Source organism: Rhinatrema bivittatum, chromosome 14 (genome assembly GCF_901001135.1).
Source record: "Rhinatrema bivittatum chromosome 14, aRhiBiv1.1, whole genome shotgun sequence".
Classification (NCBI taxonomy): Eukaryota; Metazoa; Chordata; class Amphibia; order Gymnophiona; family Rhinatrematidae; genus Rhinatrema; species Rhinatrema bivittatum.
Window position 1 is genome coordinate 5,215,862 of NC_042628.1, and position 23,364 is coordinate 5,239,225.

The 23,364-nt window shown below is 40.4% G+C and overlaps 1 protein-coding gene across 3 annotated transcripts; it reads right to left on the bottom strand.

Moving 5' to 3' along the window:
* Nucleotides 1-560: 560 nt before the first annotated feature.
* TEKT4 (tektin 4) lies at nt 561-23,346 on the bottom strand. Of its 3 annotated transcripts, none has more exons than XM_029576861.1 (6): nt 22,710-23,346; nt 18,629-18,699; nt 10,249-10,392; nt 8,309-8,531; nt 2,330-2,484; nt 561-1,667 (listed from the first exon to the last, which is right to left on the bottom strand). In XM_029576861.1, the coding sequence occupies exons 1-6, from the start codon at nt 23,238-23,240 to the stop codon at nt 1,451-1,453; spliced, it is 1,341 nt and encodes a 446-aa protein (XP_029432721.1). In that variant the 5' UTR covers nt 23,241-23,346; the 3' UTR covers nt 561-1,450. The 3 variants fall into 3 exon arrangements, with proteins under 3 accessions (XP_029432721.1, XP_029432722.1, XP_029432723.1); XM_029576862.1 differs by lacking the exon at nt 22,710-23,346 and adding an exon at nt 21,651-22,687; XM_029576863.1 differs by lacking the exons at nt 18,629-18,699; nt 22,710-23,346 and adding an exon at nt 18,326-18,474.
* Nucleotides 23,347-23,364: the final 18 nt, after the last annotated feature.

The window sequence follows — 23,364 nt, forward strand, 5'->3', positions numbered from 1 at the left end:
ACTGAAAATCCACTCACTCTTATCTCCCACTTTTGCAGTGGAAGGAGCAAAGGAGGAAGATATTTGGTGATCAAGTAGGATCTGTGGTAATATATTAGGCTGAGGCAACTGGGCAGACTGCAAGGGCCAAGAAGGCCTTGGTTGCTGACAGTTATAGTGTGTGTTTTTGATATCCTTATGTTGAGGAATCCATTAGCACAAGGTGCTTGTGTTATTCTATTATAGCTGGAGCTTATCTTGAAACCATTATAACAGAAAAGTGCCTTCATCTTAGTGAGGAAGCTGTAAAGAAATTTTAGAGGTGAATTTACTTTTTATGTATTTTTGCGTGTTATGTTTTTGCATGATTATTGTATTGTGTATTGTTATGTTTATTGTATTATATTTCTGTTTTAATCTTGTATATTGCCTTGGGCCCTCATGAGAACAGAACAATTAATAAATTGTACAAAGAGAAATCAGTCTGAGTAATCACTATGTCTTTGTCTTGTAACAATTGAAAAGGATGTTAAAAGCCTTGAATATGGAGCACAATAATATCCACAGAGTACACTGAGAAAACTTGTTGAATATTGCTTTATTGTCTTGGCTCTGACTGTTTAGTATAAAAAACTGTACAGTTATTTCAAGAAGAAAGAAAGAATGAGCCTTCAGAAATGGAAAAACATGTTTGTTCTACATGGGATGCATACTTTATAATTCATGGTCTCACAGTTTCCATCAAAAAGTGTAGAGCTGTGGTGAGGAACAGGCTGCTAGAGTCTCTAGGACTTTTTCTGGATGGAATTTGTATTTAAAAGCCATTTATTTAGTACTTTTAAACAAAGAATTGCCAAGCTCTCTCTTTACTTAAGCAAGAAATAACACTGTGATATCTCTCGTGATATCTGAGGAAAGAGCAGTGAATTAATGTTGTATTAGGCAGCACTTTCATTGTATTTGTATGTTTCCTTATAAAAGCTTCCATGACATAAACAGTGCCTGTCTTTTAACACCTACAGTCTAAGTCTGAATCATTTTCAAAACTATTTTATCTCATCAAATGACCAAAAATAAAAAGTGAGTTTACAATAATAATTCCTTTGGTCACTCATACTAGTGAAGAAGGCCTCTTTAGGTGAAAGATGATCTGAACATTAGACATTATAAACTGCAATGTAAGAAGCATCTGGCCTAGCTCTATACTAGCTGGGAAAAAATATTTGTAGTGTTTTACCCTTAAAATAATATCGGTACAGTCGCTATACACAAACCATATTAAATATGCAAATGTAAAAGCTATAACTAATTATGTCACTATCATGCATTATTTCTATCCCATATTTCCCTCTCAAACACTACAGTAAAGCAATTGACTATGGATATATAATTATATACAATTTTCCACTGAGTGTAAAATTGCCTAACTAAAAAGGTTAAAGTATTTTTTTATCCTTCTAAGACATTCTTGCTAATCGTAGCCTAGCAGTTTCATTATGGTGGGATAGCGAGTACGATGAGCCATGCACTTTTGCCTGTCAATAAACAGACTGTTGACTTTAATAGCGATCTCCTTTTCTAGAGACATCCGTGTATCTTCCAGGTTCTTCAAAGATTGCTCAGCCTCTTCCAGCTTGTGTTTCAGAGCCTCTATGGATGCTAGAATTTCTTCCACTTCACTAACTAACCTGCATGTTTAAGAAGGAAACAAAAGATAATTACAAGGATCAACATAAACGGACCAATTCAGTAAAGTCCACGGGAGAGCGGGCGAACGCCTGCTCTCCCAGCGCACGCACAGGCCACTCTCCTGTGCGCGCAATTCAGTATGCTAATTAGGCCCGGCGGTAAAACCAGGTAAAAGGAGGCGCTAGGGAAATATAACTTTTCTGAAGTACTTGCTTGAATCTAAGATGGAATAGAAAAGGCTGACAAGCCAGAGGCAGAGAGCCGAAGGGGAGCTGTTGCACCTGCTGGGAGACAGACGAATACTGAAGGGGTTAGTGTACAGGTTCTCCCCTTAAAGGGACATCCTCACAATTCTGGTCTGTCTCCACCTGCTGGATAAGGGACATAACCCACTGTCTGGACTGATCCTGGTACGTACAGGGAATTGTATATTAGAATATACTTTGTTACCGAATCATTTTTGGCACTTCTATAACGTTTTACCTGATTTAAATACTTAATGTTACTATATGTGCCTTCTTGTAAACTGTTGTGATGGTAAATAACTCAACGACGGTATAGAAAAGATTTTAAATAAATAAAATAAATAAAATAAATCTCTTCCAGGTAAAATGGCATAAAAGGCTGGATGTAGAGAAAGTAAGCATTTGGTTTTGTATACCTGAAGTGAGCTGGGTCTTTGCAGAGCTCAATGTGTGGCCTAAATGTCCTCTGATACAGTCTGGTCTGAGCAACTCTTAGTGCTGTTTCTTTATCTTTAATAGCCTGCTTGAGAGCAGCAATGTTGTTTTCCTGATCTCCAATCTCTTCAAGGACCTGTTCATAAGAGAGAACCATTAAAATCGGATTAGATTCCAGAAATTTCCAAAGGTAAGACAATTATTATTCGTGATGATTACATTTCATTTGGAGCTCCTTAACTCCAATGGATACACAAAATACATTAAAATAATTATGCCTAAAATAAATTATTAAAACCCTCAATCACAAACAAAATGATCATATAACAAATATCCTTCAACCAAAACATAAAATGAAGGAACATAAGAAATAGATTGGTAAATCAAGCATCATAAAGCAGGAAAAAAAAATGGAAACCCAATCTCCCTGCAAAGTTTAATGCATAAACTGCATAGATTTGTAGGACCGCTTTGAAAGTAGCTTGATTATAGTAAATTAAAACTGCATTTAGAAAAAAATCCATGTTATGAGATTTTTTTTTGTGTTTTTTTTGTAACAGTCCATTCAAAATATGGAGCAACTTATACTAAATCTTACAACTAAAGTAAAACTATAAATGAAGAGTAACCTACTAGTGCACCCGGACAAGACCAACATTACTCAAATATTGACTTTTATTTATGAAAATTGTAACCAAACCTTATTGGCACCTGTTAGAATGTACGATAATCTACACATACCTACATTAATTTATGTGCCTATTTGTGAATCATTGCGATGGTATATAACTTAGCGACGGTATAGAAAAGATGTTAAATAAATACATAAATAAACCCAGTTCTTGATAATACTTTAATCTTAAGGAAACATATCCAAGTAGAAATAAAACTTAGCTCAATCCTTAATTATCCCTCTGACACATAAACTGCATCAGGCAGTGCTATCCAAGCCCAAGCTCATTAAGGATGCTGTCATGCCAGGACTCCACAATCGGACATAACTCAATATAACGGGCCTTCATTTTAAGTAACTTGTTTCTGCTGCTTTGGAACTTAGTATAAGCTGCTTCACGTGTTGAATGGACTGTTACACTATTAGATTTTAAGTGCATTGGGTTACAAAAACATAAAAAATATATTAACGAACCTGTTTTCTAAATGCAGCTTTAATTTATTATAATCAAGCTGCTTTCAAAATGGTCCTACAAATATATGCATTTTTTGCATCAATTGTATCTTTAAACTTTCCTGGGTACAGACCCTACACCATTTTGGTTGCCCTTCTCTAGACCGCCTCCATCCTGTCCTTATCCTTTGAGATACGGGCTCCAGAACTGAACACAGTACTCTAGGTGAAGCCTCACCAAGGACTTCTTTATTCCTCTCTCTATGCAGCACAGCATTCTTCTAGTTTTAGCTATCGCCTTGTCACACTGCTTTGCCACCTTCAGATCGTCAGACACTATCACCCCAAGGTCTCTCTCCCAGTCCATAAAAATTAGTCTTTCACCCCCCGATCACATACAGCTCTTTTGATTACCGCACCCCAGATGCAGGACTCTGCACTTCTTGGCTCTGAAACCCAGCTGCCAAGTCTTTGACCACTCTTCCAGCTTTCTTAAATCACTTTTCATTCTCTCTACTCCTTCAGGCATGTCTGCTCTGTTGCAGATCTTAGTAACATCTGCAAATAGATCTTAGTAACATCTGCAAATAGACAAACTTTACCTTCTATCCCTTCTGTAATGTTGCTCACAAAGATATTGAACAAAACCGGTCCCAACACCGATCCCTGTGGCACTCCACTTAACATGGCTCTCTCTTCAGAGTAGGCTCCATTTACCATTACACGCTGCCTCTTATCAGTCAACCAGTTTGTAGTCTATTCCACCACTTTGGCGCCAAGTCCCAACCTTCTCATTTTATTCACGAGCCTCCTACGCGGGACCGTATCAAAAGCTTTGCTGAAATCCAAGTAAATCACATCTAGCGATCTTTCTCGATCCAAAGAGCCAATCAAAAAAAATCAATTAGATTTGTCTGTCAGGACCTTCCCCTGGTGAATCCATGCTGCTTCAGGTCCAGCAACCCACCAGATTGTAGATAGTTCACTATCCTTTCCTTCAGCAGAGTCTCCATTAATTTTCCTACCATCGAGGTGAGGCTAATCGGCCTGCAGTTTCCAGCCTCCTCCCTGCTACCACTCTTGTGAAGTGGGACCACCACAGCTCTTCTCCAGTCACACAGCACTACTCCTGTTTCCAGGGATCTGTTGAACAGGTCTTTTAGCAGACCTGACAGAACATCTCTGAACTCTCTCAGTATCCTGTTATGTATCTCATCCGGCTCCATGGCCTTATCTACTTTGAGTTTTCCTAGCTTTTCCCATACATTCTCTTCTATAAATGGAGTTTCGTCTACCCCACCCCCATCTTCAGTCTTCTCAACCAGCAATGGTCCTTCTCCAGGGTCTTCTTTTATGAATACAGGACTGATGTATTTGTTTAGTATTTCTGCCATTTCTTCATCTCTCTCCACACATTGCTCCTAGTCATCGTTCAGTTTCATTATACCTCTTCTGGCCTCCCTTCTATTTCTGATATATCTGAAAAATGTTTTGCCACCTCGCTTTACTTCTTTGGCAATCCTTTCTTCTGACTGACCTTTTGCTTTCTTGACTTCTTTCTTCGTCTCCCTGTTTCATCAGATATTCTTCCCTGTGTTCCTCTTTTGGGATCCTTTATATTTCTTGAATGCTGTTCTTTTTGCCTTTATTATTTCAGCCACCTCCTTTGAGAACCAGATCGGTTTCTTTTTTCTCTTACTTTTATTTACTTTTCTAACATAGATTTGTTGCCTTTTAATTTGGCCCACTGTTGTGTGCCACTTCACCCATTGTCTCCCAGTCTTCTGGTTCTTCCTCCAAGAACATCCTGTGAGAGAGTGCCCCTTGTTTGCCCCTATAAACTTGTGCCGGACCAGGCTAGATGCTGGTCCCCCTTAAATTCCCAAAAGGGAGAGTGCTCTATGGGCAGGACCTTACGGGGTTAGAAGGAGCTCAGAGGGAAATAAGGGGGAATAGGGAGGCCCCATCCCTCCAGGGGGTGCTCTTGAACTGCTCTAAGAAATTGTGACTACAAAAGACTGTGAAGGTAGGCAGTGTTATGAAGTTTATTTTGCTGTGTGAAGTTAATAAAGTGGAATTGCAAGAGAAAAGGCTGGAGTCAGAGTGTTTACTGCTCCAGTCCAGAGGATTTTGCTGGGTCAGTCCTCGCACATCCCCGTTTTGACAAAGTCTGTATTTTTTAAATTCAAAACTTGGCTCTTCATGTGACTTCTCTGTATCTCATTTGCGATATCAAACCATACCATCTGATGATCACGGGTGCTCAGGTGGGCACCTGTTTGGACACTGGAGACATTATCCCCATTAGTGGGCACTAGATCGAGGATCACACCCTCCCTCGTGGATTCCATTACCATTTGTTTGAGCAGAGCCCCCTGCAGGGCATCCACTATCTCTCTACTTCTTGTAGATTCTGCAGAAGGGATACTCCAGTCTCCAACAAGCAACATTTCTCCCTTCTTTCCCACCTTTTGGATGCCTTCGACCAGATCTCTGTCCAGCGCTTCGAGTCGGACCATGTGCATCCTCTTTGCACTTTTCCACATTAAATTGCATCTGCCATTCAGCTGCCCAGTTTCCTAGTCTCACAAGGTCCTTCTGCAGTTCCTCACAATTTGCTCTTTTAACAACTTCAATGTTGTGTCATCTGCAAATTTGATCTTCTCATGTGTCATTCCTTTTCCAGATCATTTATATTCAAAAGTACCAGTCCCAGTAGAGATCCCTGAGGCCCTCCACTATTAACCTTTCTCCCAGTGTGCTGTTACACAATGGCCGTATTTTTACATGCATAAACATGTTTTTATCAGTGTGAAATGTGCAGTAAATTGACATCTATGCATCCCATGAGAAAATCATTTGTATTGTATTTTGTTTACAATTGAGATCATTAAGGCACAATTTTTGATAGGATACTGACAATATACTTTAAAGAAAGAAAACCAGTCATTAAGAGGACAATTTTCCAAAGCTATTTACCTGGGTACATGGGCTGTGTGAGAACCACCTCCCCTGTAAGCAGGTAAAAGTACACACAGGGATGAACAACGCAGAAAAAACATGTGGGTTAGGTTGGGGGGTGGTATTTTGCAATTATGCATGAGCTTTTAGTCACATTTCAGACAGCCAATTAACATGGATAAAGTATTTTTTGCTCATGTTCATAAATTGAAAATTCTCCTTGTGTGCTACAGTTCAGAACTGTGAAGTGTATGTTGGCTAAGACACAGATTTCAAGTGCTTTTTCTCACTTGCTTTGTAACTTTGATCCAGTTTCTTTTCCCATTTTCCTCTGTGTGTCCCTAAGTACTCACTTCCTCGATGTTTTTAATTTTTAGGGACATATCATCAATGTAAAGAACCCATTGCTTTGCCATAGGTGTCCATGCACATGTATCAAGGGCTCTCTCGCCTGGGTGGATTTTTTTCCCAGCAAAATTATGCGCATACGTCCAGCGCTTCTTATATTGCCAGGGATACATAGAAATAATTACTAATATTCCTGTGGGCCATATGCACATATGTGCTGCCCCCAGGAATCCCTCCTCTCTCTGTGTGTAAAAATGCAATGCACTGGCATTACACAAATACTTTTACACCAAGTCAGGGTAGGCAATTTTGAAAGAGCTCATTTGTAAATTGGCTTCTTAGTTCATAGACCCCTTAGTGCAATTCAAAGCAACTATGACTAATTCTGTACTATGCTGATAATAGTAATATCTTAGGCAATTTTCTGCTGTGAAATATGGAGCAGGAACAGGCTGCCAACGATTGGCTGTTGCTATGAACACAAGAAAAGACAATAGTCATGCTACAGGCACCAGAAGAGAAGGAAAGGAATTAATTAAGTTAAACATAGCACCGTCCTGACAAACAGTGCTATTTATACCTTCAACTTTCAAAAGAATTACTTTCAATGTGAAAATGAATTTACGTTAGAAATACCACTGCTGTCAATTATTTTCTGAGAATAGCTAGCCTCATTGTCATGTTCTTTCATAAAGCTGATGGTTCTCATAGGAAAACAGCTGATTTTCCAACCAAAGATCACAGAATTTGTACATCACTGATTCTGGATTCAAACCAAGGTCTTCTGATTGATTACATTTCACTCTTCTTATCTTATCCTTCTCACTACAGAGGGAATTTACTCAGCATGCTTGAATCCACGGTGTGCTTGGAGGCTACTGATTCCACCATGGCCCACAGGAATATTATTAATTATTTCTATGCATCCCTGGCAATATACGTAGCCTAGTACAAAGTCAACATAAATCAAAACAGAGATGCAATAAATGATTAAGCCAAATCATATGGCTGGAATAGATAAAGGAACTCTTTGCCTCACAGAATTTATAAGTGATTGCACTGTGGCAGACCACAGAGGACAGGGCAAACAGAAGGAGAAATGGAAAATGCAACTCAGCCAGCATCAGATGGGGGATTAATGGCTGCAATTTTTCCTTCTAAAAGTGGGCCTTTAAGGCTACACATTGGTTATCATAAATACAAATTATTTGATAATCCTGTGCCTTGCTTGGAGTACTCAGGTAAGAGAGCAAGTGAAAAATCCTTGTAATAATAACTCGAAGGTGAAAAAAAAAAAGAAAGGAGAGGGGGTGATGAATCCTGAAGGTAGGGACCAAAAGGTAAAGAGCTGGCAGGTGAGAAAGAAATAAGAATATATAATGTAAGGAGAAAGAAAAGCTGGTACAGCACTAGAGGTGCAAAAAACCGCTTTCCAAATCAGATTGCAACTTTGATTTGAAACCTCAGCATTAAAACCTTTTTTACTAGGCTAAAAGAAAGCATCTCCTGCCTCTGGGATACTTACTTTCCTGAGATGGCCTTCCAGTTTCCGTTTCGCATCGTCCACTTCCTGACAGCGTTTAGCAAAGGCCTTATCGACAGTCGCACACTGCAAACGCAAATCCTCTGCTGTGTCTTGAAGAATATTATCTATCAAAGTGCGGAGATTGATGGAGGCCAGCCGCTCTCGTTCTGCCCGTTCAATGTTGTCATGGGTGAACTGTGCCCAGCTTTCTGGAGTAGAGGCACTACAAGAGAAAAGCCAGATGAAGAATTCAGCGTTTTATACCCCCCAAAAAAGGCTTTTCTTATGAAATGTTAGCACAGAATGGATTCTCTGGGATAAGCTGTAACAAGACGTTGTGATATTAAAGAGTTCTAGAAGCTTCTCTAAAATGAACTAAACTATCCAAACATATTTGAACAATTTAATTTTCAGCTCATTGAAGACACAGAGTATTAGTTGAAGCGGATGACATATTAGAGGTTGATACTATAGTAATACGCAACTTCAGCTTGATCATACTATGATGTAGTGAGATTATCTCACAATGCCAATTGTAAAAGATATTTACACATAAGAAAATAAACTTGTGGAAGTAAATTTAAGTGTAGACTATTCCACAAATAAAGCATCAGGAATTTTGTGTTGCATGGCTTTTACTGTTACCAGCAATAAAAAGAACTTCAGATCAGAAAAACTCTCTTGGGACGTGGACTCACTGTTAACAGGTGCTGGACAAGAATCTTCTTTCAAAGTAACAGACACAGTCACTTTTAAACCTGAATTATCTTTTCAATTCATGATATCATATCGCTTTTTAACCTATATCTGTTTCTGTTAGTTTCTCTAACTCCCTCTGTCTAGTTCAATCGTTTATTCTGGGAGAGAGATATTATGACTGTTCAGAAAAAAAACAAGAATTTGTGATAGTGTTTTGCCACCTACTGATCGTCCAGAGAAACTACACCTTTCTCCAGATACAGCAAACTTAACTCGGATACAAATAAACATGCATTCCAGTTTTTATTTTAATTGATTACTGAGAAAACCCTTGCTAAAATACTAATTACAATTAATCAATAATAAAGCAATAGTATAAAATATTTGCAACTGGCAAATATAAATGGCAGTATTTATACAATAAGGCTGACAAATTTCATTTGATATTAACACATCATAACGTAGATCTTGCACAGTTACTCTCTAAACAGTACAACAGGGAGAAGGCCTGGTCTGAAGTTCTGCCCCTTGCCACTGGGGGAGTTCTGATGTCGTCTGTGCAAAAGAGCCTGTTGGGATCTGAGTCATTAGGCATTCAGAGCTAAGGATCAGCTGAAAGTGATTAATATAAGGGATAATTGCAGCTGGATTAAAGAAAGCCTAACTGCTAAATGCAGTTAGAGGCAAGGAGAGTAGGAACATCATCAAGATGTTATTCATTTAAAGGGAGCTCGAGTCCACACTGCAAAGGTAGCTGGGTGTCATGGTTGTAAGCGAGGCTAGCCTAGACTTAGGATCATTTTTTTGGAATGCCTGTTCAGCTAAGCCATGGACTTGAATATTGAACTGTGAGGTTGGACTTTAATTTGATAGAATAGAGATTAGACTGTGCCTCCGTCTCATGCCTGGGGAAGGAAGACATATTGAGATCCTACCCCAAGAGCTTATTAGTTTAGTTGATGCTTTCTTGTAGGGTCCAAGACATTATGTATAATATGTGGGAAAGGATTGATGTGCTTCCTTTTCATGTTCAAAGTATGCCTGTAAATTCACATGCACAAAGTTATGCCTGTTCTTGAGCAGGTACAACATTGTGTGTGTAAGCTGCAGGGTGTTCCACTCACGCCTGCAAATGTTCAAAGCGGATTTATGTGCACAAATCATGCTGAACCAGAAATGTTCCCTCCCAATGTTCAATACACTTTTCAAACAGAGAATTGTTTTTTAAAAGTGAGCCTTACAAGTCATCGAGTTTTGATGAGTTGTGATGGAACTGGATGTCGGTGCTCTGATTGTTGTATCTCCCACATTTCTCGTCGATCGCATAGGCTTCATATTTATCAGACCAGTCCATCTCCAGTGTCTGCTTGACATCTCTGTTCATCCTGAAAAAGAACCCAAAAACAAATGCATCACCTGTAGTAAATATAACTTCACAGCATCACTGTAAGAAGCAAGGCTAAACGAGACTTTCATTTCTCTTCATTCTCACATTTAAATATATTCAATAATACTAAACAGCATATCTTAAATGCAAAGTCCTTTACATTTTCAAACATTTCCATGACATTTTGAATCATTGACATGCACTTTTTACAATAAGGATGGCTAAGTGGTTTAGGATTTAAGCTACATCTGCTTTTTTTCCTTCATAATCTATCGAACTGGGCAATTCTGTTTTCAGCTTGATGTGCATAGTCCAAACATCTTCCTATCTAGTCCAAATATAATGTGAGCTCTTGGAACTTGACTTCTTTGAGGTTCCCAACAATTTTTTGCAAAGATAAAGGATATGTGACATATCCTTTATGACACCCTCTGCATGAGTCTTGAAACTTATTAACCAGTTGTCTAAATATGGGCAAACTAGTATTCCTTGCCTTCTCAAATAAGCTGCGACCATTACCATCATAAGCATTCCTGAGGCCGTTGCTAGCCCAAACGGCAGGGTACTAAACTGAAAATACTGAACTATTACACAAAAATGGAGCTACTTCTGAAAACTCTCCCTCATCGGGATATAGAAATATACTTCCTTTAAATCTTGAGAAGTTAGAAACTTGCTCTTCCTTACTGAAGAGATTACTGAATGATATGTCTCCATATGAAAGTGAAGGATATATAAACACCTGTTTACCCATTTTAGAACCAAAATTGGCCTGAAAGAGCCATCCTTCTTTGGGTTCACAAAATAAATTGAATAACATCCTCTTCACTGTTCCCTGACAGGTACCGGGGAAATTGCCTGCAGCATTAGCAATCTGTTTAATGTTGACTGAATTGTCGGCAACTTGGTTCGGGATAGGGCAGGAGAAACTACAAAATATTTCTGTTTCTCAACCATTCCGTATAATGGCCAAAACCCAAATATGGATCCATTCTCTGAACAATAGCTGTAGTCTGCCCCCTACAGACGTAATCAGAGAATGAATCTGCAGGTCCTCATTGTGGTCTGTGGGACATTTGAAGGCCTGCGTGTCTCGAAGCATGGTCTTCTAGCCCCTTAAAAGGTCTGCATTCACCCTTTCCTTTTTGCTACCTGAGGGGCTGAATGCTTTCCAGATTTATACCTCCTAGCAGTGGAAAAGTTGCTTTGACTTTTATATGAGCAGAAACTGGACTTAGACCTATCCTTAGGTAAGCGTTGCAATTTATAATCTTCCAAATTTCTTATTAAGCGATTAAGTACTTCCCCAAAAAAGGGAAGCTTACCAACCTGAAATTTAGACCATCTATCTGCTACCCAATTATGCAGCCAAAGAAGTCACTATTGCAGGCATGGCCTCTTGGACTAAGGTGGAGTTGGTGCAGCCTATAGGGAGGAGCCCCGCAGGATCCCACCATCAGCAGGTGGAGTTGGTTGTGGCAGAGGCCAACTGGAGCTTCACCTATACCAGCCCACATTCCCCTTAGATTGAGCCCTCAGGTGCCAGGGCTGGCAGGACTTAGGTGCAGCCCTCTGCTGGTGAGCTAAAGATCCATTGAGGAAGTTGAATCACAGGCCAGGGTTCCGGGCAGATAGGATGGCAACAGTGTCCAAGACAGGCAGCAGTCAGTAGAGGGCGGCATTCAGTCAAGAGTCGGAATTCAGGCAGTGGTCAGAGGCAGGTGGAGTTCAATCAGAGTCGAAGATTCCAAGCCAAGGTCAAACCAGAGATCAGTCCGAGGGAACATGTAGGGTGGAGAGGAAGGCATGAAGGCAAGGAACTGCACAGGTGGGCAAAAGACATTGAAGGCTGAACATGGGGACTGATGACTGACCACACGAAGATGAAGAAGAACCAAAGACAGGGAACTCGGGAACACAAACCAGCACTGATGAGTCGAGGACCAGGAATGCAGGAACAGACCAGGAGAACAGGAACTCGCAGAGGCAACTCGCTCTACCAACAGGTAGTCGACCTAGTGCAGAGGCGTAGGAGAGGTATCCAAAGCAGGCTTTTATACTGCAGAGGGAGTGAGGTCCAGGAGGCGCCTTTCAATCTCTTTCTCATTCCAAATGTGGCTCGACCTAGACCTTCTCAATAAGGCAGGGAGCATAAAAGGGAGCCTGGGCTCGCTTCACTGCCAAGAACAATAAGAAAGAGCCTGGCCTGGTAGAAAAGCCAACAGGCTTCAGTAAAAACAGTAGTATTAAGGCTATCCTTTGAAGGAAATCTTCTCTTAATTTAGGACAAGTCCACTCAGTCAACCATCCAGTAACTGAAAGCAGAGAACACTGGCCAGGTAGATTCCACTGATGACATACATACATGTGAAGTTGTTATAAAAAAAAAAAAATAAAAATAAAAATCATGCTGCCTCCAACTGCTGGATGAGAGGACGTAATCCATTGGTTCTGGGCTGGTGAAGCAGAAGGAAGAGAAATGCCTTGTTCCTTTCCTTTCTGCTTCACCAGTCCAAAACAATTGGGTTTAATGCCCTTACCAACTGATGGAGGCAGAGTATTTGTCTGTGCAAAATTACCATAAAGGTCAAGGGCCCAAGATTACAAGCTAATTCAAGCTTAATCCCCTCATGAACTTTAGATACCTTTATCCATAAAGAAATAGGCAAAGCTTTCACACCATTCCATTACAGAGACAACCCATGTTTAACAGGGCATAGCTCTGCATGCACACTGCAACACATAGACTCAGGAGGAAGTCTGCTGTCCATTGAGGCCACCTATGATCAGGCACATGGACAGAGGAAAGGCAGCTGCCACTACTGTGGAAGACCCTATGGGACCTAAAGAACCCTCTGGTTCTGCAAGGGTTCACAGAACCTCCCAAGCATGGGACAGAGGGGGAAGGTTCTAGGCATTTAAAATCATGCCCTTGTTCTTACATATTTTGTTCCATAAATCCAATCTAATTGCTGATGTTGTGTTTTTCTCCTGCATGCGCCTCCATGGAGCTCTGAAATGGTGAGCACAGCAGCATCCAAATTAACTTTCATGTCTAATGATGGAAGGGACCCAGAAGACGGAGGCTGTAAAAACTTTAAACAGTAAAATCTTCTCAGGGATGAAATACAATTTGGAATAGAAATGAGAACTAAATTACTTAAAATAATTGCTAATGCTGCTGTTTTAATTGTATGTCATCTTCAATGCAGTATGTTTCAGAGCCAGGCACCTTTCCCAGTCGGTAATGGAAGATTTTCAGCTGCCTGGAGAACATTCATTGTCCCTTTGCTCTCAGATTAGAAATTTGAGGATTCTATTTGATGGCTCCTTGCTAATGTTATAAGAACTTTGGAAGATCTGCTAGACTTGTTTCATTGCAATTTATAAGACAAGCCAGCCCTTTTTTTGAGCCTTGACCAGTTGTGGACAGTAGTACAGGCACTGGTATTTACATGCGTAGATTACTGTAAGAGCTTGCTAGTGGAAATTCCTAAAATGTGTCTGCCGCTGGTTCAAAGTGGCAAGAATTATTTCAGGTGCCAGATATAGGGGCAGTATTACCCTAATTTTGTGCACCCATTACTGGTTGCCTGTAGGTTTCCATGCCATCTTTTAAACTGGCTTACCTTGTATTTGTCCATGAGTCTTGGATTTAAGTAATAGATTGATATGTTATTCTCCCCACCATGACCTGTTTGGTTGTTTAAGAGAGCTTCTGGCAAATAAAGACTGGGATTTGTCTTAAGATTTAGTAACTCGTCCATTTCCCATCTCTATGAATTTTATCATATTTTGTAATGCTAAAGTAAAGTTTTTTGGGTGTTTGTTGCTTTTAGGGCTCAATGGCATAGTTATCACCTTATTTCTAACTAACAGAACATTCCAAGTCAAGCTGGGCAACCATATATCTGACACATTCCAATGTGATACAGGTCCCCCATGGCTCAGCCCTCTTAGCAACACTTCAACATTTACATGCTTTCACTGTGTAAATTACTGACGAATCTAGGAATAACTGTCTTCTTGTTCGCTGACAACTTAACCGCTTTACATTCTACCCTCCAGATCATTTGAAAACACAGCATCGATACTAATTACATGACAGCAATACAACATGAACTATCGAAACTTAAACTGACACTAGACCCTAAAAAGACTGAAATCATTTGGCTAAGTAGAAACTCAGCAACAGTTAAACTACCTGCCCTTGACCTGGATAATTTTCAAATTACCCCCTCAAATCAAGGAGTACAGCTCAATGAGAGCCTCTCAATGAAAATGCTTAATCAGGGGGAGATCTGATTGAAAAACTATGCCTTTGCTTTCTTCCGTACTGTATTGCAAACTCTAATCTTCTCAAACCTTGACTACTGTAACTCCTTACTACTAGGTCTTCCAGCAAGTCACTTAAAACCACTACAACTACTACAAAATGCAGCAGCAAGACTATTATTAGGATCTAGGAAATATGATCACAATACACCCTCACTGATAACACTACATGAGTATCACTACAATCCAGAATTTACTACAAAGTAATAACGATAATATTCAACATCATTCACTACAATACCACTAGCTTATTAGGTGTGACACTAAACCTTACAAACCTTAAAGAACACTAAGATCTCAACATAAAGGACTATTATCTATTCCCACGCTATGGTGAACACATCTGTCACAAAAAAGAGATCAAGTATTTCAATAGCAGGTACAAACCTCTGGAATTTTCTGCCCGAGGCGTTACGCATTCTACCAGAAAGAAAAAGACTTAAACGTGAACTAAAAACATGGCTATTCAAAAACGCATATAATTTAACTTAAAAACATCAGAATATACAGAATCACAAAAATAAGGACAAAATAATAACAGAATCATGAAGAATAAATCAATCAAATGACCGAATGGAAGGCTCTCAAAACAACACACTAAGACATGAAAACCACCATTTCATTTGAAATTATCCTCTTTGCCTCATGTGCTAGATCAACTTTAATGTGTACTAGTAAATTTATATAGATAGATATCAATGCCTGATTGTGAATACCTCCTCTATAATCAATCTATAAGAACATAAGAAATTGCCATGCTGGGTCAGACCAAGGGTCCATCAAGCCCAGCATCCTGTTTCCAACAGAGGCCAATCCAGACCACAAGAATCTGGCAAGTACCCAAAAACTAAGTCTGTCCCATGTTACCATTGCTAGTAATAGCAGTGGCTATTCCTAAGTAAACTTGATTAATAGCTGTTAATGGATTTCTCCTCCAAGAACTTATCCAAACCTTTTTTGAACCCAGCTACACTAACTGCACTAACCACATCCTCTGGCAACAAATTCCAGAGCTTTATTGTGCGTTGAGTGAAAAAGAATTTTCTCCGATTAGTCTATCAGGGTAATTTATCAAACAAATTGCGTTATGACCCTAACGCCTGCGATAACACCATAATGCATGCCTTATTTTTTGCATCGCAAGATGCGTATGCAAATTTTTTAAAATTTAGTCAAAACGGAGGAGTTTGGACAGAATTTATGAAAATGAGGGGTGTTTAACGTTGCATGTGATAGCATAACGCACGTTATTGCGGGTTTTAACACCGGAAATAACTACATCAGTGAAGCTTTGATGTGATTTGGCGCGAGGAAAGGTACACAATGATGAGATTTGTACAATATACTCTCGCCCTAGCTTGATAGTAGCCAGGTAGAGAGTGCATCAAGCTAGGTCAAGTATAAATAGTTGACTTATATAAGAGCTTTATAAAGGGTCTCTCTCCATTGTTCTAAACTGTAGTGTTGCTTTTATGATTGTGACGCTTTTGTTGTTGAGATTACCTACCCTTACTATTATTTTGTACTAGTGGGCTATACCGCTTTTTGCCAGGAACAGTCTCAAAGTGGATTTCAATTGAAATCAAAGGTAACAATATAAAAATGAAAAAAAGTTAGTTAACATCTATGCCATTGCAATTGCATAAGAGTTCAGGGGTAGGGAAAAATGTAACTTCCTAATGTGCTAAGTGAGGAGGGACCTGATTGAAAACCTATGCCTTTGCTTCTTTCAGAAAGTGAGGTTGCATGGTTCCAGGCAGATGGGTAGTGGAATTTCATTCCAGATCTTGGAAGCATAGCAGCTTAAGGTCCTCAGGCTTGTGCAGTTCAGTTTGGCAGAGGTCAGGGGTGGAGAGGAAAGAAGGGCCTTCTCTAAAAAGGGTATAGAAGACAAGGAGATGGAAATGATTGTTCACACATGTGAAGATGAAGCAAAGGATTTTGAATTTGATCCTGGTTTCAACTGGGAGCCAGTGCAAATGGTAAAGGATGGGCTTTGTGTGGTTAAAGGATTCTGGATGCCATATTTTGCATGAGTTGTTGTTTCAAGGTCAGATATATACTGTTGGGCAGACAGTTACAGTAATCTAAGTGGGTGGTAGTTAGTGCATGGAGAAGTGGCGCAAAATTGTGCTGACTGAGATAGTTGCGTAGTTGCTTAATCTGGCAGAGGTACTTAAAGGAGGCTCTCACCACCTAGAGATATGGGATCCCATTGTAAGAGTGGGATCAAGTTGAGCCCCTAGGCTTCATACAGAATCTTTGAGTGGCGGGGGGGGGGGGGGGGGGCGTTCCTGATAGGGAAAGTGACCTTGTCAGCTCAGCCAGAGGAGTTCCAGTTTGAAGGGATTAAAATTGAATTTATGATTGCTGAGCTACTGGGCTACTGCTGTCAGACAGTTATGGAAATTGGCAATAGGAGAGGATTGATTGGTTCCAAGTTTACCGCAAAGCTGGATGTCATCTGCAAATAGGTGATATTTGATTTGAAAGATAGAATAAAGTTGCAGATAGAATGAATGTAGATGTTGAAGAAAACTGGAGAAAGACCAAAGCCCGCAGTACTCAAGAAATAAGGTTTTGAGGAGTGGACTGTTCATTTGGCTGCATGACAGATTGAGTTCTGTTGGATAGAAATGATTCAAACCATTAAGAGTAGTACCTATGATGCCGATATTTCATAGATGCTGAATCAATAGAAAGTGACTGACCATGTCAAAGGTTGCAAAAAGATCTCTTAAGACTAGGATAGAGTTGACCCATGACCAAAGGGGCATATGTTTTATTTCAAAAACCATGTTTGAAGGGAAGACATAAAATGCATTAACACAATAATAAGGAAACTTACATATAAAACCGAAAAGGAAGTGGCAAAGCCTACACACAGATCAGTTTATAACTTGAGCAGGCTACACAACCCTGGTGCTTTAATCTCCTCTTCTAATCCTCCTCCTCTTGAAAATAATGGAAAGTAGAAATTTTCAAAAGGAGACACATCAAATGCAAATGCTCCAGCAGCTTGATATTATTAGGGTAGGTATCTATCTAGTTCAATTTAGAAAGTATGCACATATCAAAAATGCATGTAAATGGCTGAGCTAAGTGCACTGCGCAGCCAGTCGCATTAGCATCTGATTTGATCAGTTTTGTAAACACAGTCTGATAATTTTCTAAGTCGTCTCTCATCAGATGTCGGTGTAAACTAAGGAATGGAAATGAGAAAATAGATGATATGCCTTATCCACAAGAATCAGTGACATGCAAGATTGGAAGAAGAAGGAAAGTAATAAGGGAAGGTTCAATGAAGCTGTTAAGCAGCATTTTGGCACTTCTAATGATCCAAATTTTGTACCATGACAACAGTGCATGTAATATATTGAGCTGTTTTAGCAATCTCAGAAAAGGCATCCATAGGTTGATATGTGAGTCTAGGTTATTTTTTTGAATAAAATAATATACTTTTCTATTTGTGTATCTATAGATCTTGCTAGGTCCTCAAAGCCTGTTCACTGTTACAAAATGCAAAGCTTAATCCGATTGTTTCAGGAGTTGATAAAAACAGAAGGACAAGTCCTGGTTCATGATGGCAGAATCACCTTAGATCCTAATTCATTTTTGTGTGTTGTAACTGGATGCGAAAAAAAGATGTTTACAATATACTGAGCTGTAAGATAATGAACTCCATTGTACAGCAGGAAGATCTCAGTTTCACAAGGAGTATCCACAAGCTCAGCGTAAGGTCTTCATCCACTGCCAGAGTGCAGATGTGTTTAAGACCCTGAGGAGGAGAGAAGAGCTGAAGAAACGCTACTCCTACAACCAGACAAAAGATACAAGTTATATTTAATGAATTCATACCCATCAAGCAATTTGAGAGGAGATACAAGAAAGCTTCTTACCGGATCTGATCCACAGCTTGCTGCAGTGTTCTTTTTAAAAGCTCCTGAACATTTCTGATCAGTTCCACTTCCTAGAGATAAAGTACATAGATATTACAGAGGGCTGCCCACTGGCTCCACTTTTTATTGAGGCAGATCCAATTCTGGCCTTTTCCCAGTAGATGCATCAATTTGTAGTCTTCTTTTTCTTGACGCAATGGGGGGAAATCAGGACTGGGTGAGCCTGTGGGTAAAAAATCCCATGTAGCCCAACGGCAAAGTTAAAATTATTTAACACCCATCCCAGAATCAATGATGGCTCTGACTTCAGTGATAATCTGTAAATTTGCTGTACTACAGTTGCCAACTGGCTCTAGATTTTCAGGACAGTCTGATCCAGTCTTAGTTTTACCCTGCTAAATGCAGGGATTTGTAATCTTGCTTTGCTTAAGGAATGCAGTAGGGAAATCAGAATTACCAGTCTGGTTTTTGGGATATACCCAAAGAATATACAGGAGATATATTTGCATTTACTGCCTCCACTGTATGCAATGCATATTCATTGGGGATATCTAAATTTAGGTGGCCAACAAACTGTCACATTACAAAGCAACAACTAGGTAGCCATATATTGAAGGGGCTCAGTTTATCAGCTACCATGTGGCTGCATTTTACATGTGTCTTTTGTTTGTTCTCATGTTTTTTATTGCTTTTGTTTTAATTGTTCTAGTCATTTGATGCCTGAGTGTTTTATGAGATGTACGTTGCTTTGATTTATTAAACTGTGATTTATAAATGTTCTTAAAATATAAATATTTTGTTTGAGGCACTCAAGGAACGGAGTTGCCTACTCCAGCATTAGGATGACTTAAGCGTTGGGAAATATTTTTGTCTTCTTGCTTTTATTTTATGCTCACATCATGACGTGAGCATGCTTTGCCTGCTTCTTCTGCACAATTCCAGATGTTTGTGATATCAGGAGAGTGATTTGGGACATCCACAAAAGGATAATGGGGCTCATGCATGCTGATACGGTCTAAAAACCTCTGAGCTGCATTTTTGCTATTTTACTTGCTAAACCTAGTGGGTAGCTGCTGAACGTACATGTTTCAAGTCCTTAATTTTGGTGAAGAGAGTCCCTAGTCTGTATATACTCGACCTCTCTTTGCTGAGATTATAAAATTCTAACCTTAACTTTGTACATATGTCACATTCCTAAGCGTTATAAACTGCCTGTCTTTAGCACAGTTACTGACATTTCAGGTCACCTTGCACATAATCTGAAAGAAAGCTCAGTTCCTAACGGGGTATTTGCTGATATGAGATTAGGGAGTCAGCAAATATAAGTGAACAAAATGTTCAAAATGATTTGAATAAATTAGACTTTTAGGATTAGTGCAGCTCAGCTTACTGAGCTGTAAAATAAAGTAACAAGGTCAGGAACCAAAAATAACCAAAGGGATTGCGCTAAGAAATTGGGCACCCAACACAGAATATAAACTAGAAAGGAATGTGTACAGTACTGGTGGCATTGCTGTGTGACGAGGCAATTTTCAAAGGCATTGCCATTGGTAAATGGATGTTTATCTGCAGGAAAAAACCCTTTCAAAATTGTTTTCCCACTCCAGGCAAAACTAGTGCGCTATCCACAGGATGCGTATTTTTCTCTGTGGAGAAAAGGGCAGCCCCCCTCCCCCACCAAACAAAACACACTTTGAAACCCCTGCGCATTCTTTACCTGCAATCAAGGTAACAAATCCCTACTAGACCAGTGGAATTTTCAAAGGGAAACTCCAGGGAATGTCTCTTGGAAAATCAGCTTGTCCCTGGGCCTGCAAGCACCACAACCACTTTGAAAATTAGTCTCAGAGAGGGCAGTTTTCTGGGTAAACTGGTCTGGGTAAAAACTGCCTTCCCTGGAGAGGCTTCCATAGTGTGCATACTCAGCAATATTATTAAGAGGCATTACTGGGAGAGCGAAGAGGCATTTAGGTTGAGGGAGGAAAATAGCAGGCATACATTTCATTTTCAAATGTATGAGCATTATTTTACACACACTCCCCCCCCCCCCCAGCTCTTCACATGCTTTTGCACATATATACAATCAGCTATGAAATACTATATGCTTTGCAGCTTGTTGGCCTCATCACTGTATTGGCACTGAAACCCAACTCTTCTCGGTTCACTTCACAGATCACAGTACGGGAGCAGCAGCAGTGGCTGACAATTGCTTTGGCTGTAGCTTACCTGAAGCAAGGTATCCCTCATTAGGTTTTATGTTGCTTGTCTGCTTTAAGGGCTGTGTCGTGTTTAGCTGTTAATGCTGCTGTAATTCCATTTTTTATGAATTGTGATACCCTGAGAGCTCAGTCTCTTAGATTTGGCTGAATATAAATTCTTCTTTACTCATTTTCTAAAATTGCATGCATTTATTTTATACATATAATTATAACCCTGTATTATACACAGAGGCAGGTACTTTTTAAAGAATGTGCATACTACTCTTAAGAAAAGACTTACTTGTGTGTGACTTGCTATCACCAGTTTGCCAATAGCTTCACCAGTTCACCCAGACCCTCCAGCACTTCATCCTGACCTTCCACCACTTAACCCAGACTTCCCACCCAAAAACTGCAGACATAAGACAAATGCAATCTCACTTCTGCAATTTAATAAGCAAGTGTAAAAGCGCACAGACAAGTTTAGTAATGCATGTGTGTACATCACTTACAAAATAGCAACTTGTGCATGGATATCTGAACATCACTCTTAAACTGCCTCCTTTTTTCCCTATTAATATTTACATGTCATACTGCAAGTACCCCAGTACCCACGAGGTTTCCAAACTAGCACATTTATATGCAAATTACTGCAATTACACTGAGCTCCCCTAATACTGTAAACAATAAACAGATGTTAGTCAAGTCTAACACCGTCAAATTAAAATGAAAGGAAAAAATGATAAAAAAGGCAAAACGGCATCAAAATAACATTAGGATACCTAGATTGCTCATTAAAAAAATCTCTTTTCTATCATACCAACCTTGAAGGTGTTCATTTAATTTCTGAGCTGTTATAAAGAAAAAAACAAATACTTATAACAATAAAAAGTTACTTTTTTCTTGTTTTCAGCATTTTTCAGAATGTATCTATTGCACAGTAACACAAAAATCAGGATCAAATGCAATCTCGCCCACATGACCAAGAAGCTACTTTTCTCCAGATGCCATGTAGAGAACAGAATTATATATCAACATTGGTAAGTGCTCAAGAAAAAGGGAAAGATTTTATTCTTCCCCAGAAATGCATGGGCATGGAGAAATTTTTGGTGTTGAATTCAGAAGTATTGTATGAGAAGACAAATGGGAATAATGGGGGTATGAGGGACCATGGGTGCTCATGGGCTGGGGAAGGCAAGGGATTAATTTGCCTTTTCCCTCAAATTTTAGGGGGTTCACTTCAGTGTTTTACAAGCAGAAGTGACCTTTTATAAAACTGCTCTCCCAATATGCATCTTTTATCCACATGCAGGCTGAGTGGAGGCATTCTGGAGGGTGAAAGAAAGGGGTTTTGATTTATGCACAAAATTTATAAAATTCATCACAATACGCATACAATTTCATGAAAAAATGTGTGTGCACCATATAGTAACTTGTGTGGAATAATTTTCAAAGTGGACTTACACGCATAAGTTCGCTTTGAAAATTGGTGCAACTTAGGTAAGTTTTTGCCTACTTTCTAAAGTGGGCTGTTTGAAATTTTTCTTAGGGGGTCGTTTTATAACATCACATACAATAAGCATGTGATTTCACACGCATATAGCTCCTGCAGTTTTCTAAATGCACGTTCTCTGGGTAAAGTAGTACTTTACTGGATAAAGTCCCTTTGTAAAGTACTCTTTGACATAACCATTATTTTGTAATTATTTATGCATCCCTATTTGTTTAGTTATCCCCCTGAATATTTTCTGGTGGTGTTGGGGGGGCTGCCAAAGTTCCTGCTCCCTTGACAATGACATTATCAATATTTACCACTGCCTCGGTATTAGGAGGGCATTTCACGTGTGTCGGGGAAGGAGCAGGGAGGATCGGCGGGCACCGACCTTCAGCAGCTCCACCTCCACGACGTCGCGCACCAGGTCGGGCCCGAGCCGCCGCTCGCGGCACTGCAGGTTGTCGGTGGCCAGGGAGTAGGGGACCTCGCTGGCGTCCAGCGCGCGCTCCAGCCGCCGCTTCTGCTGCAGCAGCAGGTCCGTCTCGCCCGTCACGTCCTCGATCTCGCGCTGCAGCTCCGCCTGCCAGAAGTGGAAGTCGTGCAGCCGCTGGCCCAGCTTGCGGGTGGACTCGGCCTGGCTGCGCTGCGCCAGGGCCTCGGTCTCGTCCGCCAGCCGCTTGGACTCGTGCCGCACCTTCTCCGAGGTGTCGCGGTCGGCGAAGGCCTCGTAGTAGCGCGCGTAGTTGTTCTGGTGCCACTCCTCGTTCAGGTACTTGGCCGTGCGGAAGCCCGCCGTGGCCAGGCCGGACGAGGAGTGCTGGCCCGTGTTGTAGGCCACCTCGTGCTCCTTGGGCGGCATGCTGCCCACGGGGATGGTCTGCGGGACCGGCTGCTGGGTAATGAGCACCTCCGCGGCCATGACGAGCGGCGGCGGCGGCAGGAAGGCACCTGCGTTCCGTTGGCCCCCTCACCACCGGCGCGCGGCTCGCCGTTAGCGTCCCGTCGCTAGGAGACGGACGTTGCCAAGGGAGCCGAGGAGACGC

Coding starts and splice junctions, on each gene's coding strand:
- TEKT4 (XM_029576861.1), bottom strand. CDS start 23,240: ATGGCCGCGGAGGTGCTCATTACCCAGCAGCCGGTCCCGCAGACCATC. Junction 18,700..22,709: donor TGGAGGTGGAGCTGCTGAAG/GTCGGTGCCCGC, acceptor CTTTATCTCTAG/GAAGTGGAACTGATCAGAAA. Junction 1,668..2,329: donor AAAGACCCAGCTCACTTCAG/GTATACAAAACC, acceptor TTAAACATGCAG/GTTAGTTAGTGAAGTGGAAG.